This window comes from Jaculus jaculus, chromosome 5 (genome assembly GCF_020740685.1).
Source record: "Jaculus jaculus isolate mJacJac1 chromosome 5, mJacJac1.mat.Y.cur, whole genome shotgun sequence".
In the NCBI taxonomy this organism is placed as follows: domain Eukaryota; kingdom Metazoa; phylum Chordata; class Mammalia; order Rodentia; family Dipodidae; genus Jaculus; species Jaculus jaculus.
Window position 1 is genome coordinate 167,354,847 of NC_059106.1, and position 17,190 is coordinate 167,372,036.

Genomic DNA, 17,190 nt, shown 5'->3' on the forward strand with positions numbered 1-17,190 from the left:
TTCACAGGAGAAAATGCTGGTGTTGGTCGTAAGGAGATTTGTTTCCTTCACAATTCGAATAGCCCCTCAGATAAAAGCACTCATGACGACAGCTGGTTCTCAATTTGATCTCTGCATTTCTTTGGTCATTTGCCCCCCGAAATATGGCGTTTAGTGAGTCCGGATGCTTCCTGGTTGTTTTTCTTGGCACGTCAGTGCTGGGGAGTTCCATGCCAAATGACTTCTTAATAATGCTCTATGTATATATAACTTCACCATTTAACAGAGTGCTAAGGCAGGAAGACAGCCGCCCCTGGGGTTCCCTGAAACTTTTTAGGCGACATGGCAGCAGGAAGGTTCAGGAAGGTTCTCAGGAAGTCCATGTCCTCCTCGTCAGCTTCCTTCTGTGGCGGAAAGCGTTGCTTACAACGTTCTCTTCCTACCTCTCTCCTCTCACAAGGGGACCTGCTGCCTGTCTTCTGTAACGTTTTACTGACAACTCTCGTAGGTGAACATTTATATTTTCATCATAATCCCTTCCTATTACATCCTTTAGTCCCCCCAGTCGCTCATCCATCTCTTGCTGAACCCCTTCCTCTTTCCAACTGTGTCCTCTTGGTCCTTCCGAGGGTAAAAACTTCAGGGGTGCATCATTTAAAGCCTTAGTGTCCATGGAGCCCATAATTCCCACTCATTCAAGGAAAGAACTAACCCAATAAAAAATTAACCTTTTTATGATTATTGTGATAAACTCATGGTACTAGTAGCTACATTGAACCAATCCATAATATTTTAATATATAAAACCTTAAGATCATAGGATTTTTTTTACCTTCCCCCAAACATTAGAACATTTTTCTTTTTTCCTTTTTGGTATTTTGCTTTTTTTTTTTTTTTTTTTTTTGATTTTTCGAGGTAGGGTCTCACTCTAGCCCAGGCTGACCTGGAATTCACTATGGAGTCTCAGTGTGGCCTCGAACTCATGGCAATCCTCCTACCTCTGCCTCCCGAGGTCTGGGATTAAAGGCGTGTTCCACCATGCCTGGTTTCTTTTTGGTATTTTGAAGTAGGGCGTCACTTTAGCCAAGGCTGACCTGGAATTAACTATATAGTGTCAAGGTGGCCTTGAGCTTACAGTGATCCTCCTACCTCTGCCTCCTGAGTGCTGAGATTAAAGGCATGTGTCACCATGCCTGACTCAAACTTTATAACATTTTTAACATGTTCATTTATAGACATGTAAATAGATCTTTATATTGAAAATGAGTATGAAAAACTAATGACTAAATGCTCACGAATATAAAAACATATTACCTTAGGAAACAATTCAGTTGGGCATGGTGATGCAGGCCAGTTATCCCAGCATTCAGGAGGTTGAAGCAGGAGGGTCATGAGTTTGAGCTCAGCTTGGGGTGTACAGTGAATTCCAGGCTAGCCTGCAATGGGCTACATAGTGAGACATCAACATCAACAAATAAGAATCAATTGCATGGACAAGCAGAGTAGGAATACAGTTTTAAGGTGCAAAAGGAATGCTCACAGCACCTGACACTACATACACAAGACCATCATAATAGGAGGAAAAGATCATGACATGAAAATAGAAGACATACTGATTGAGAGGGGGAGGGGATATGATGGAGAGTGGAGTTTCAAAGGGGAAAGTGGGGGGAAGGAGGGTATTACCATGGGATATTGTTTACAATCATGGAAGTTGTCAATAAAAAATGAAAATAAAATAAAGGAATGCTTTAAGATTTGACTTAGCTTATTAATGAGTGGTTTAGTAGGCAGTGGTTGATACTAAATTGCTATGGTTTTTATAATCCAACTGAGTACTGTGTGTGTGTGTGTGTGCGCGCGCACACGCGCACAGAATCTCACTTCATAGCCTGGACTGGCTATGATTCATCACATAGCTTGGGCTGACCTTGAACTCTCAATGATCTTCCCGCTGTAGTCTCCTAAGTACTGCAGTTGCAAGCATGTGCCACTACGCCAAGCTTTCCACTTAGTCTATTAAAAGGAAAGCTGCATGTTTTCTTTTAAAGTGTTAATATTCGTACTATAGCAGGATTTTAGGGCATGAAAAAGAAGACATAATGGTTCAGAATTTTTTAAAAAATATTTTATTTATTTATTTGAGAGAGCGAGAAAGAGGCAGATAGAGAGAATGGGTGCACTCGGGCCTCCAGCCACTGCAAACGAACTCCAGATACATGTGCCCCCTTGTGCATCTGGCTTACGTGGGTCCTGGGGAATCAAACCTGTGTCCTTAGGCTTCACTGGCAAGTGCCTTAACTGCTTAGCCATCTCTCCAGCCCCAGAGTTCTTTGAGTGAGTGTGATGCCTACTCTCTGGTTGTGAGCTTGACAGGATTTAGAATCGCCATGGAAACAAATCTCCAGTCATATCTGTGAGGGGCACAGTGGGTAACACCATCCCGTGGCTGGGTTCCTGGACCATGTAAAAAGGAGAATGGTAGCTTCATCATTTACTCTTCTCTACTTCCTCCCTGGTGATGTGACAATGTGACGTTGGTTTCCTGTGCCTGCCGTGCCTTTCCCACTGTGATGGACTCTCCCCTTGGGACCTGTGAGCTGAAATAAACTCTTTCCTTCCCTAGCTGCTTCTAGTCAGGTATTTTGTCCCAGCAATGAGAAGTTGGACAACATAGTGAGTATGAAAACAGAAGGTTTGGAGCCCTGGGTATTACGTCCCTCCTCCAAGTCAGAACTGTGGCATTGCAGCATCTGAGTGAGAGGCAGGTTTGAGACTGGACCAGTCATCTGGATATGGAACCGCCTCAGTAGCATGGCATTGGGTCGCACAGGAGTTTTCTGGACACTTCCAGGAGCACAGAGCCCAGAACCCCTTAGCTCAGAGGAGTTAAGGACCAAGATTTGGATAACTCGTTTCTAATCTTGGTTTTTGTTGCTATTTGTGCCATCTTGGGCACTTCATGTTACCATCGAGGACCTTGTTTTCCTCACTGGCAGTGACAGTTAATCCCAATCTTTGTATTGGGAAATTGAAGGAGATGAAGTTCTCCTGATACTGGATCTTCATATGGGACTGAAAACTGCTTATATTCCTTTATTTCAGCTTTTCACACACAGGAACATACCTTTCATGTTTCCTCAGCTCTTTTCCCAGGTTTTTTTTTTTTTTTTTAAAGGTTTTCAAGGTAGGGTCTTGCTCTAGCCCAGACTCACCTGGAATTCTCTACATAGTCTCAGGGTGGCCTTGAACTCATGGCAATCCTCCTACCTCTGCCTCCCAAGTGCTGGGATTAAAGGCATGCACCACCATGCCTGGCTCTTTTACCAGTTTTATTTATTTATTTGAGAGAGAAAGAGAAAAAGGCAGAGAGAGGAAGACACACACACACACACACACACACACACACAGAGAGAGAGAGAGAGAGAGAGAGAGAGAGAGAGAGAGAGAGAGAGAGAGAGAGAGAGAATGGGTACGTCAGGGCATCCAGCTACACATGCATCACCTTGTGCATCTGGCTTACATGGGTCCTAGGGAATTGAACCTGGGTCCTTTGGCTTTGTGGGTAAGAACCTTAACCACTAAGCCATCTCTCCAGCACTCTTTTTCCAGTTTTAAAACGTAGATTGTTGGTTTTTTTTCATACATAACCTTTCAACCTTGACTTCCAACGTCACCTTCCTGAGGGACAGGACAGCAGGACCATACTGTTGGTTTCAGTCCCTTTTGTACGTTTAAGGAAAATGACTTAGGAATTTTTTGTTTATGTGCATTTTATCTTTATATTTATTGTTTCAGAAGTTCAAACAGATTTCTCAATTTTTACATAGTTATTCATTTAAATAGCAATGAAACCATTATGTGCCAATGTAAATAACCGTTGTTCACAAAATAGCTATGTTGTCTAAAACAGAAAGAACTTAGTGCGAGGAGAAGCATTGTTTTACACGTTTAAAATCTCTATCGTGCTGGCTTTCGTGGGAAGATGCTGACTCTCCTGTGTGCTTTCCGTGAGTCACTCTGAGTCAGTGTGTGCTACTGAAGTAAATGAAGACATCTAGCTTGTGCACATTATGGAGTTAAGAATGGCAGAAATAGTTTCACAGCCTTTTCAATTTTTTAATTTTTTTCTCAATTTTTATTAACATTTTCCATGATTATAAAAAATATCCCATGGTAGTACCCTCCCCCCCAACTTCCCCTTTGAAATTCCATTCTCATCATATCCCCTCCCCATCTCAATCATTCTACTTACATATATACAATGCCAACCTATGACCCTCCTCCCTTCCTTTCATATCTCCTTCATTTTTTTTTTGTAAAGCACTAAAACTCAACAAGTGGCAGTTTTATTTCTCTGCCTTTCCCCTTCTTTCTTCTTTCTTTCTCTCTTTTTTTTTTTTTTTTTTCAAGGTAGGGTCTCACTCTAGCCCAGGCTGACCTAGAATTCACTATGGATTCTCAGGGTGGCCTTGAATTCACAGCAATCCTCCTACCTCTGCCTCCTGAGTGCTGGGATTAAAGGTGTGCGCCGCCATGCCAGGCTTTCTTTTTTTCTTTTTTAAAATATATTTTATTTATTTATTTAAGAGAGAGAAAGAGAGAGAGGGAGGGAGAGAATGGGCACACCAGGGGCTCCAGCCATTGCAAAGGAACTCCAGATGTATGTGCCCCTTGTGCAGCTGGCTTACGTGGGTCCTGGAGAATTGAACCAGGATCCTTTGGCTTTGCAGGCAAACATCTTAACCTCTAAGCCATCTCTCCAGCCCTCCCCTTCTTTCTAACAGGGTCTCATGTAGCCCAGGCTGGCTTCTGACTCACCATGTAGCTAAAGATGACTTTGAACTCCAGATCCTCACTGTCTCAGCCTCTTCCATGTGGAGATTATAGGCACATGCCACCATCCCCAGCAACTTGTGGCAATTTCTCGGATGCCGTGTGGCACTTCTATGTGCTCTTATACTGGACGTCAGTGGTGTAGCTTGCATGGTGAATGAGTCTTTTCCAGACTCAGTTTAGTGCACTGGACTGATTGGTCAATCATTTGGAAAATATCAATTCAGTGAGTTATGAAGATCTTTTAAATGGGGCACATTTCATGATGCAATATCAAAAAAAATCACATTTATTAGTCTCTTCACTGGTCTCATCCCAAAGCCTGAAAGGAAGCTTTCAAGCTCATAAAGCCTGATAGAAAACTTCCAAAATTTGAATTTGCACTTGAAAACTTGGTTTTTATCACTCGTGACAGATATCAGTCATTTTCCTTGATCTGACAGGTTTGCTTTGCTCATTTTTTAAAAAAATATTTTTATTTATTTATTTTCAAGCAGAGAGAGATAAAGAGACGAAGAGAGACACAGAGGGAATAGGTACTCCAGAGCCTCCAGCCACTGCAAGCAAACTCCAAATGCGTGTGCCACCTTCTGCATCTGGCTTTATGTGGGTACTGGGGCATCAAACCTGGGTTGTTAGGCTTTGCAGGCAGGCGCCTTAACTGCTGAGCCATCTCTCTAGCCTGCTTTGCTCAATTTTGAGAAATTGTTCCGGGTGGAATTGCTCTTCTTTCCTGAAAAATTGGTCTTTCCAGTGAAAATAGTTCTAGTAGAGAAGTGGCTAGTTGAGCTGGCAACTTAGCCACACAGGAGCTTGCCTTAGCAACAAGAGCAGAAAGACTTTATCTTTAGTTTCCATTTCACCGCCCCAAATATGTACTTAAGAGTCATTTTTTTTAAAAAAATAATTTTATTTATTTATTTGAGGCAAAGACAGAGATAAAGAAGCACACACAGAGAGAGAGAGAGTGTGTGTGTGTGTGTGTGAGTGTGGGCACACTAGGGCCTCCTGCCCCTGCAAATGAACTACAGACACATGTGGCACTTTGTGCATCCGACTTTACACGGGTATTGGGGAATTGAACCTGGGCCATCAGGCTTTGCAAAGCAGGCACATTTAGCTGCTGAGCGCTCTCTCCGGTCCCAAGAGTCAGGTTTTGATGAGAGAGAGTTTGTCCTGCTTCATTAAAGACACTCCAGCCTGCTGTTGCTGGTGACTTCGTCGAGTGAGGCCTTGAGCGTGCGGCACGGTGACGGCAGGAACAGGCCCGCAGCCGCCGTGCTAATTATGCGAAGGCGCCGGCACTTTCTTTCCCTGTCACTTTTCACGTTGCTAGTGTCATCGGTGCCACCATAGTGAGAAGGGCACATGACATCTGAATAGTCCCGACTCCGTTTGGGCTCCCTCCTTGGAAAGATCCTGGGGTTTGAGTTTTGAGAACGACGTCTCTAACCTGACCAGAGCATGTCTGTGGGGGCAGTGGGACTCAAGCTAGCGAGGAGGCGCCTCCAGACTCAGCTCTGTTTGCCCCGGCTGTCAGCGTCTGTGCCGTAGAGAGGCCAGCTGAATCCACAGGGCTCTCCTTACAGGAACTGCCACCAAGTAGCTCTTGTTGGGGTGCAGGGGGGTACCTCTTCTGTAACTTAAAGAAAGATGGGTAATTAGCTGGTGCCTCACTTTTGAGAACAAGATGTGGTGGCCTGGAAATGGGCTGCAGAAGTGACTGAGAATCTTCAGCCAGGCGATGGGCACGGCTCCAAGGATACCCCGGGAGACTTAAGAGTTTTCACTCGGGTGAGTCTGGAGGCCATGAAGGAGAGTTTAGGAAGCGATGTCCAGACAAGGAGACCAGTTAAATGCGAGAGACTTTTGTCTCTAAATTGGAGAATGATGGGGTGGTTGAAATGGTAGTCGCGTCAATGTGGGCTTTGTGAGAGAGAGAGAGAGAGAGAGGAGGAGGAGGAAGACCCTGGGACAGTTGGGTGGTACCAACAGAGGAGAGTAGAGAGTGAGGTCTGGAAGACTGGGCAGCCTGTCTTCTTTCAAAAAGGCAGTGATTACGCAGTGGATAAAATGCAGGTATTTGAAAGCATCTGTGCCTGTAGTCTTTTTCTCACAGTCCCCAGAGAAGCCGGCGGTGGGGGTGCGGGGGGGGGTGGTGGGAGGAATTCTAACATTCCAGAAACCTCATCTGTTCTCTGAATCCGGCATTATCAGTAGCCATTAGTGCTAATTAATTGGAATTTGTAACTCCTGACTTGCAGGATGGGTGTGTGTTGGAGAGATGTTTATGAAAAATGGTGTCTATCCCAAGGATTTCCTTTTCTTTCAAGTTTCAAGGCTAGATGCTTATGTATCTTTGATCCAGAGGAAGGAGGGTCAGCAGTTGTTAGGCCAAATCTTGGCTTAAGAACCCAGTGGGATTAGAGGAACTGGGGGAGGACAGGACAGTGTGAGTGAGGCGCATGCTCCATGGCCGGGTCCACGGAAGAGTCAGGTGAGACGGGAGGCGCGGTGCAGAACTGGAGACAATTTGCCCTTTCAGACTTCTCCCATCGCTGCGCCCTGTGCGGTAGTCCTTCTTGTTTGTACCAGCCATCGGCCACTCTGCAAAGTCAGCCAGATACAAATAGTGCTGACGATATAGCGGTGGCAAACTCACAGGGGGCGAGCCTCTCAAAGGCTGCGTTTCTTGCCTTCACCTGTTGTCAGGGCGTATTGCTCAAAGCAGCATAGCTGCTGTCCATCGTCAGCGGAGCCGGATGCTGGACAGATCTGCTCATTGTTACAGACCAGCCCCTCCTAGGAAGGAATAAACACATAAGGCCAACCCATTGTTGTTCCTTAGGAAAAATAAGAAATCCAGGCCTGGGAAACTGGGAGGCCCGAGGGATCTGGTTTCTCCGGGTTCTGGCCCTGGGAGTGGGTCCCGAGACGAAGGTTGGACCAGGAGGCCTCTGGCTGCAGGGATTTCCAGCGGGGGGGGGGGGGGGGGTTGGGGAGAGAACCACTCCAGCTAGCCTGATCCATGCCCTGGGGACCTGGAGGCTCTGGGAGGGAGTTCTTTGCAGCTCTTTCTCCGAAGACCTGAGCCTGGTATCGGTGACACAGTCCTGGAGAGGCGTTCATTTGCTTCTGCAGTCAGCTGGTGGTTCAGTCCCTCATTGCCCAGACTGCTAGCCCAGGCCCTCACCCTGAAAGCTCCTTAGGGACCCCTGCCTTACCCAGTAGAGGCGAGCATTTGCAGATTAGGGCTTACAGCATGTCCTTGCCTCCCTGCGTTTGATTCTCTGAAGCCGTCTCAGATCAGAATGAGCAGTGATCCAAATACAGAGGAGGAGAGGCGGGGAAGGGGGTGCCTCGCCATGGCCAGTGTTCCCCCAGAAACACTTCATAGTTTCCTTCAGGGAGCCACAGAGGCTCAGGGAAGTTAAAAATGACCCAGCTAAGGTCATGGGGACAAGAAGAAATGGGGGCCAGGTAAAAGCTAGGCCTCTCAGACTCCTGGCTCACCCTTGGGAATGGTGACTTTCTGGGGCAGGTTTGGGGTTGGCTCTTTGTGGCTTTTCTGCAGCTGGGGAGGGCAGAGGCCTGTGGTGTGGTTTGGTGCATGGTAGTGTCTTGGGAGACAGTCGGGCTGTTTCTCCCAGACCCTCTGCCCTCCCTTCTACCCCAGCTCTTGTCTCCTCCAGCAAAGAGGAGCAGAGTGTCCAGGCTGCCAAGGTCTCAGCTTGCAGAGCTGGTAATTAGCCCTTAGTGTCCATTTAACCACCTTTCATCTGCCCCACCTGCTGGCATCTGCTTTCCTTATTAACGGCTTCCAGCTCCTTGCTGAGCCCTTCGCCCTCCCCGTGGCCAGCGTGGCTCGTCTGTCAGAGACGTCGGAGGAGTGCTGACCTCCAGGGGACGGCCCGCCCTGACCACAGCTGCTCACATTTGCCACACCAGGGGCCAGGCTTCTCTCTCCTGTCCCCATCCAGGGTTAGGTCACCAGGCTCAGAGGGACACAGCTGACAGGTAGGCCTCCCAAACTGGGACCTTTGGAGGCCTGGAGTTGCCTGGCAGTTCCTCTCCATGCGTGAGATAGGAACTGGCTCACAGGCTGTTTTCATGCCCAAGCTCAAAGGCCGCTCATGAGTCTGTGGTTTCCAGAAATTTGTCATCAGCCCCGGAGTTCTCTGTCCCCGAGGCAACCTGTGTTGGTCAGCCAGCCCAGTGTCACCAGTCTCCGGAATCGCCCTGTTTTCACTGTCTCCGTGCCTAACTGTGTAGCAAGTATGGCAGTTTTCAGCAGTCATGGGTAGCTATTTAAATTCTTTTTTTTTTTTTTTTTTTTTGAGGTAGGGTAGCTCTTTAGCCCAGGCTGACCTAGACTTCACTATGTAGTCTCGGGCTGTCCTGGAACTCAGTGATCCTCCTCCCTCTGCCTCCCAACTGCTGGGATTAAAGGTGTGTACCACCATGCCCAGCATCATTTAAATTTTTTATTAAGTTTATATTTACTTGAAATGCCTGCAAATTTATATTGATAAAGCTTAACAATGTAGCTGCCCTTTTTTGCATGTGTACATGAGTGTGGTGTGCGTGTGTGTCTGTATAGGTGTGTGTTTATATGTGTGTGTGCACATGTGTGCAGGTGTGCACGGAGGTCAGAGATGAACATCAAACGTCTTCCTCAGTTGCTCTCCACCTTAATTTTTGAGACAGGGTCTCCTACTGAACACTCAGAACTCAGTGTCTCCATAGGCTAGACAGACAGATTACTGTCTCTGCTTTCTCAGCACTGTGATTAGAGACGTGCTCCAGCACACCCGGCTTTTACATGGGAGCTGGGGATCTGAACTCAGGTCCTCATGAAGCTTGGTGGCAAGTGCTTTCCCCGCTGAGCCATCTCCCTAGCCCCTTTAGCCTCTTCCAGTGATCAGGAGCCTCATGTGGCCAGTGTCACTTCACTGGACAACGCAAAGAACAGCTTCATTACATATTGATCTCAACAGAACATTCCGTTGAGTGATATTGACTTCAGTAACCAGAAACTTCTGTGTGTTGGAGTCCATCCCGTCACACAGACCACTTCCTGGGGCATCCTAAAACGCCCTTGGCCTTTAGCTTCCCCTGCTGCCTGGTCCTGCGTGGTTGGGAGGCCACCTGGCACAGGATGTCTCTACAGAAGCATCCCTTGTGGAGTCCACCACCCTGAGGCTGAATGCCCGCTGTTGCTTTATGGCGGGGCACATGGGGCCCTGCCTGTTCTTGGTGTGCGTGTGATCTTGGTGTGCAGTGCTAGCTGAACCATCGGCGTGAACAGCCTGGTGTGACAAGTGCACGTGGAGGGCAGTCAGGTTGCCCTTCACACACGTAGGACCGAGCGCCCCAGAGCTGGGCGGACACGTGCTTCTAGACCTGCCCTGCCTGAGAGGAGGGTAGGAAATATCTTCTGAAGCCTCCTCATTTTTCCCTCTGGCCCTCTTAGAGAAAGCCTTGCTGCAGGGAGATTGTGTTGTTGTTGGGGTTCCCTCCCACTTTCTGCAACCCAGAGAGAAGAAGAGGCAGTTTGGATTAGTAGGATTTACCAGAAGCAGTTTCTTTATTCCCTGCTAGTTCCTGTGGCAAACATTATGCTGGGCTGGGCTGGGCTGGGCTGCCGTCTCAACGTACCTGTCATGTGCTTGGCAAGTCTAACTTACCATTGTTGTTTTTTCTTTCTTTCCTTCCCCACCCCATCAAATTGCAGTTGGAACCTCCCACTTTTTCTGCTGCCTAGATGATTAAAAAGCATGACTTAGTGGAAAAATGTTGACCTCCCCGGGGTCAGCCTCCTAAGCAGCTGTCCGAGATAAGACCGCGCTGGCAGCACTTTGCAAGGCGTTCTGTCTGTGCAGAGACCACGGGGCTGTTTGGTGTCGGGTGTTTTTTTGTTGTTGTTGTTGTCGTTGTTTGTTTGTTTGCTTATTTTTTGGCGAGAGCTGTACTTTTCAGAGGCACAAATTGGTATAATCTGATAATGAAATAAAATCTGATAGAAAGGTTAAAGTAATTATTATGAACAATTTTCAGAAAGTACAATTAACAAGCTTTGTAAAAAACAAACAAACAAAAAAAACCCTAACAGCTCCTTCTCCGAACAGTTCAGTGAGCAAAGTTCTTTGGCCAGTGCGCAGAGTCAGAAGCACAACGCTCAGACTGCCCCAAGGGCTGAGGCTTTAACTTGCAGCTCTTGTATGAAGAGCCGTCCTGGTTACCATGCCAGGGCTCCCACTGCCTCTTGCTTGGACAGCGGGTAAGTGACTGGGGACCGGCCAGGCTCGCCGCCAGGAGCATCCCATGCTCCCGCGCTCTCTGCGGCGGCGCGTGCGCTAAGATACCGCCAGCTGAATTTCGTTGCTGTCCTCAAAGTGTCACGCCATCTCTGTGCTCATCAAGAGCTAGCGTGACGAGGACACGCCACCCCGCTAAGGGAGGAACTCCGTGTGAGGATGAGAGCAGCCGAGGAGCGAGGGGCCGTGGAGCTGATGTCAAGGGGCCGCGAGGGGTCTGGGTTCTGTGCGTTGACCCAGTATTCTTAAATGAGAGCTCTGCTGAAGTCTTACAGGCATTTGGGTCCCAATGCAGCCACTTTGTGGGCACATGGCCTTTGGCTGGGCATGTACCATTTGAGTGCTCAGTTTCCTCCCTTCGTGATAGAGGTTGTACCACTCCTTGCTTCACAGCACCTGTGTGCAGAACGGCACTCCGTCTGTCCATCGATGGCCTCATCCATCACTGTCACATTATTTTTTTTTATGTTTTATTTTTATTTTTTCGAGAGAGAGATTGAGGTGGGGAGGGGGGTAAGATATTAGAGTATGGGTGTGCCAGGGCCTCTGGCCACTGCAAACAGAACTCCAGGCACATGCACCACACAGTGCATCTGGCTTTACGTGGGTACTGGCAAGTTTGCAAGCAAGTGCCTTCAACCGCTGAGCCGTCTCCCCGGCCCTGGTGATGCTATTTTAACCTTTCCCCTTATGTTAGGAAATCCCTGCTCCCAGCCTCCGGTGAAGTCAGATGCCCTCCACTCTAACGGCCATCCTGTCTCCGCCGGCCTGGTCTGCCCGGGTCTTTCTTGCTCTTACTTGGTCTGAATGTTCCCGGGCAGAGTGGGGATGTTGCATCCGTAGCCGCAGCACGGGGAGGCCCAGCCCTGGGTGTCTGGGTGACAGGGGTGGCGTCAGGGGCCGGTGCCATCTCCTCCTGTCTTCAGCAGCCCATTCTCAGGTCCTGAAGCTCGCCTTTTGGACCTTGCTGGGGAGTGGAACTGCAGGGTCCTGTTCACCCTGGTCAGTTTTCCATCTATGAAACAGGAATGTTGAGCCAGCACAGCCCAGCCTGGCATCCTAGTTCATTAAAGAAGGGCGGGGAGGAGCTGTAGAGATGGCTTAGTGGTTAAGGTGCTTGCCTGCGAATCCTCAGGACTCAGGTTCAATTCCCTAGGACCCACATAAGCCAGATAGATACACAAGGTGGCGCCTAGGTCTGGAGTTCATTTGCAGTGGCTGGAGGCCCTGGTGCTTCCGTTCTCTCTCTCTCTCTCTTTCTCTCTCTGCCTCTTTCTCTCTCAAATAAATAAATTAGTTTAAAAGTATTTTTTAAAAAGTGGTTGGAGGTTGGAACCCTGATTCCGCTTTATGACCCAGAGTCCCAGGGGTTTGCTGTTCCTAGGATGGAAGTGCTGCTTCGGTGAGGAGCCCACTGAAAGAGCTTTGTAACCTGCAATGTGCTTGCTCCTCCCCGGGGCTCTCTGCCGCACTCCCAGAGCACGTGCTGGGAAGGTGCTTCAGGTCCTCATTCCTGGGGGGGCCTTAGGTCCACAGGAGAAGTGAGCCAAGGGCCCCGCAGCCCAGCTGACCCCTCCCCGCCCGTTACTGCGTGCGTGCCGTGTAGTCCAAGGGAAGAACTTCAAGGTGGGCCGCCCGGCAGGAGAAAGCAGAGCAGAGGGCAGCGGTCAGCTTCTCGGGGCCTCCCTTGACCTTCCCCAGGCCGGGCCCTCCCCAGCTGGTTTTCCTTCTGTCTGCTATTACAATACTTTTTATGAGCTCTTTAAGTCTTTAACGATGCGTGGTCCTACAGCTGGCTTAAGGCTTAATCCCCAGCAATAGGCCTTTATTGAATAAATGGTTAATAATCACTGGCCTGCGGGGGTGGCAATGTTTGGTGAAGCCTGTGGCTCCCAGAAGTGTCACATGGCTTGTGCTGTGGTCAGAGTGTGGCTTGGCTGGGAAGGCACTGCTTGGATTTGGGGTACAGTAAAACCGGTCACTCTTAGAGGAGCCCTAAGCACTTCTCCTCCCAAGAAACACAGGACAGCTGTTCACTGGCCTGAACCCGTCTCCAGCAGGGCAGAGCTAGCAACCTCCCAAGGTGTTGTCCAATGTGTTTCCACCCTCTCAAGTTGCGCTTTTGCCACAGACACACTCTCTGACTTTCAGTGAATCTGTGACCCCTCGGGGGCCTGAGTTTCCTATCTGTCTGGATACAGGGAAGTAGGAGATGGCCTTGAAGATGTCAAGTGTGGATGAGTCAGTGAGGCCCGGCTTCCCAGATCCATACTCCTCTTCCTTGGTCCTGGGTGTGTCACTGAGGCCCATGGATGGCAAGGGACCAGCAGCCATGGATTAAGTACTTAAGCTGCTGGACAAAGAATTGGGTCAGCTCTAGTCACAGGGCAGCGTATGCAAAGGGGGAGCACAGATTTTATAGCTTGCCTTGTGGTTTCTGCCAGTACTGGGCAGGACCTCCTGTAGATATTAAGAAATGGAGCCTCCTTTCGGGGCTTTGGAAAGAGACTAGACTCTTCCAGGTGTAGAGCAGGCAAGAAGCCAGGAGCCACTCATAGGTGAGACAGGAAGACACGTGGCAATTTGTCCTCAGCCAGCTTGTGACAGAAGGTCCCGCTTCAGTTGGCCTTGGCCTGGACTTGGCAGCTGCAGCGGGATCCATCTTCTTGAGGGGCTGGGGCAGGGCCGAGGGAAACCAACAGACCTGATTTGGAGTCTCATTCATTTCCGGGCTAGATGATCTTAGACAACTTTGCAACCCTGAATACTTTTAACGGTGCATGAGCAACATTTATTTTTGACTGTGCTGGTTTGAAATTATACTTATAAAGAACTTGGTTGTCTGTTTCTACTAGGCACCAATGATTGTTCCGGCAAGAACTTAATGTTTCTGTACCTGTTGTACGTTTTGGATGGCAGGTATAAGTGCTTACTGCAAAGCAAGACGCGACTCACTGTGAGGACAAACTTCTTTTATCTGGAAATCAGAGTACAACATCAGACCCAGCCTGTCAGCCTCAGCAGCCCCACCCCCAAACGTGTAGCTTCAGGATCCCAGCTGAGGAGCAGTTTCCCCCAAAACTGAGCCCCTCGATCCTGTCTGGTGTCCCACAGTGACCTGAAGGCGGAGCGCAGACGCTGGCAGGCAGGCAGACAACGGGGCTCCCAGGGCGACAGCAAAGACGGGGCGTCTCTTCTCGAACACGTAGTGACCAGTCTGCCTTGCTTTCCTTTCAGATCTTCCCCGACCCGTCCGACTTTGACCGCTGCTGCAAACTGAAGGACCGTCTGCCCTCCATCGTTGTGGAACCCACGGAAGGGGAGGTGGAGAGTGGGGAGCTCCGGTGGCCCCCTGAGGAGTTCTTGGTCCAGGAGGGGGAGCAGGACAACTGTGAAGAGACCGCGCAAGCGAGCAAGGAGCAGTAGAGTCCCCACGGGCCCCCGGGTCCCAGCGGCCGGCCTCTGACCCTGAACTGTTGTTCCCATCCAGATGGAAGAGAGCAAGGCGCAGCCGTTCTGAAAATGTCAAGCGAGGCTTCCTTTTGCACCTGCAAATCACCCAGTCAGTTTTCTGTTCTTTTCTTTCGTTCTATTTTTTGTTTTCTTTTTTAAATTCGTCGAGCAGCGGAGCCCTCTGACAACTTACAAGATCTTCTGAGAAAGGGAGCTGCTGAGAAGAGGGGGCGGGTGGGGGAGGGGTGCTTCTGAGATCCCTATCTGAACCCCCTGCCACAGGCTGTGTGTGTGTGTGTGTGTGTGTGTGTGTGTGTGTGTGTGTGTGTGTTGGTGGGGGGAGGGGCATCTGGCTGGCTGGGGGAGGGGATGATCATATGAGCAAGGAACATTTGGGGTAAGAAAGCAAACACCAGGCAAAAGGAAAAAAAAATACATTTTGAAGAGAACTAGGGACGTGCTCACCAGTATTTGCTCCAGAGAACGCAGTTTTCATCTTGAGCTCTGAGTCACTGGCCACCAGCTTTTGCTTTTGTTTCAGGTGTGCTGGTCAACCCCAGGGAAAAGGGAAAGGGGCCGTGTGCACAGCCATCGCGGGGGGGGGGGGCGGGGGGTGGGGGCCACGCTGTCCTTCCCCTGGACTCAGCCCCAGCTGCTGCAGGCTCGCAGAACCCAGTGGATATGAGGGTTTTAAGAAGCAGCCTTTTGAGCTTTTCTTCCCTGACTTTATTTTATTTTATTTTATTTGCCCCCCAGCACTTTTGGGGGAATAGTGAGAGCATCATGTCTTGTCCTTGTTGGATACCCCGAGACTGCAGGTGGACCGTGGAAGGGCCTGCTTCCGCTGTGGGTCTCGCAGAACAGACGCTCTATGGAGTGGGCTGCCCCCGGCCTGCCCTTCCTTCTCCTGCCATGACCCGCCTGCCCTGTGGGTTCCCAGCCTGGCGCCCTGTGAGTCCAAAGCGCAGCGGGAATGTCATGGTTGAGAAGGAGCCTTGACAGCGCGGCCTGGCGGGCACTAAGCTTCCCGCGAAGCCGCGGTGGGGTCCAGGTGGAGATCAAGCTGTCCAGGGGTCCCCGCTTCTCCCCGTGTTGCTCCTGAAGCAGTGGGAGGAAGGTGTGGGGAGCCCAGCGGTGTCCCCCGTGGAACTGCGGTTCCCGCCCCGCCTCCCACCCCGCAGTCTCAGGCAAGGACAGCAGGTGCATGAGGAAGACGCTTCCGCACGCAGAGCCTCTGATCACAGCTCCGGACCTTCTGGACCAGAACAGATTCTTCCCACATCTCTATTTCAGAGCAGGACTGTGCGGTCAAGAAGTGGACCTATAGCCTTCCTTGGGCTTCGCTTGGCCAACCAAGGCACCCGTGATGTCCCCTTGGGTGTTTGGTCGGTCTAGTCCCCCAGCTTTGTGTGTTTAGCTGTATTTAATACCTCAAGGGCAGTGTGACTCTGGGGCACACCGGGGCAGGAGGATGGGGAGTGTGCTCTCAGCACGGCATTTGGCATTTGGCTGCCGCGGTCACCCCACGCCCAGCTTCCTTCCCCTCTTGTCTGCCTGTGACACACACCGATGGCAATAACTCCTTCTGCTCCTCGCGGAAGCAGGGAGGGCTGCGGGCAGCCACGCCGGGGCTTCTCTCGCACTCCCCGCCCTCCGAGATCTGTTCCTCACGCCTCCTTCCCCTGCGACCTTTCGAATCCCTTGCCTTCCTTTGTGGACGGGGGTCCGGCCTTTGAAATTCCTGTATTCTGGTGTCTCCTCACCCCTACCCCAGATCCTGTGTCCTGGTCTTGCCGTGTGATGGGAACGTGCTTGTAAACCTGTATCAACTCGACTTTGTTTATATGTGTGTTTATGGGGTGGTCTATTCCTTTGGTCAGTCACTAGGCCGCATTGTACGATCATGTGCAGTCTGAGCAGAACGTGGGCTGACAGCTCGTGTCAGGCCCCTCAACAGTGGGACCTGTTGGCGGGGGACCCAGCTGCTCTTGGACAAGTGGCTGAGCTCCTGTCTGGCCTCCTCCTTTTTTTTTTTTTTAAAGTAATTTGTGTGTATTTGTAAGTGATCATATAAAATATCCCTAGTATTTCAGTGAAATGCCTGTGGTGAGACGACCCTCCTATAACTTCTGTCTGCTCTGTTTTGAGGCTCAGGGACAAACTAGCATTTTTTTCCCCCGAACTACTTTTTGTCACTGTGACAGTTGTAAATAAAGTTTGAAAATGCTTTCCACTCTGGTCTGGGGTCCTTTTTTTCCTGTCGTGTTGGGAGGGCGCTGGCTGAAGAACGAGGGAAGCAGATTGGGGGTGCTCTAGGTGAGGCTCGTCTTCTACCTGCTCGCCTTCCCAGGTGACCCCCATCAATCACCTGTCTGTGGCACACCAGAACCCCGTGGAAAGTTCAACAAGCAAAGTTTGGGCCCTGACCCTAGAGACTTGGATCTCAGTGGTCTGGGCTGGGATCACCAGGCTCTGCATGTCTGGAATTCCCAGCGTCTCGTCTGGGAAGTAGAAATGACATGAGCCGTTCCACGCAGGGACGTGAAGAGTGACTGCTTGCCAGGGCCTCCCTAGGCAGTTCTTTCCTGCTCTTGAGCTGGTAGCTG

At 49.9% G+C, this 17,190-nt stretch overlaps 1 protein-coding gene across 1 annotated transcript in view; it reads left to right on the plus strand.

The window, feature by feature from the left end:
• Positions 1-16,817, plus strand: part of Lbh (LBH regulator of WNT signaling pathway) — a 28,127-nt gene extending 11,310 nt beyond the window's left edge. Inside the window, exon 3 of the mRNA XM_004654513.2 lies at positions 14,369-16,817. Coding sequence (XP_004654570.1) covers positions 14,369-14,557 — 189 coding nt within the window. The 3' untranslated portion in view covers positions 14,558-16,817. The remainder of the gene's footprint in view (positions 1-14,368) is intronic.
• Positions 16,818-17,190: the final 373 nt, after the last annotated feature.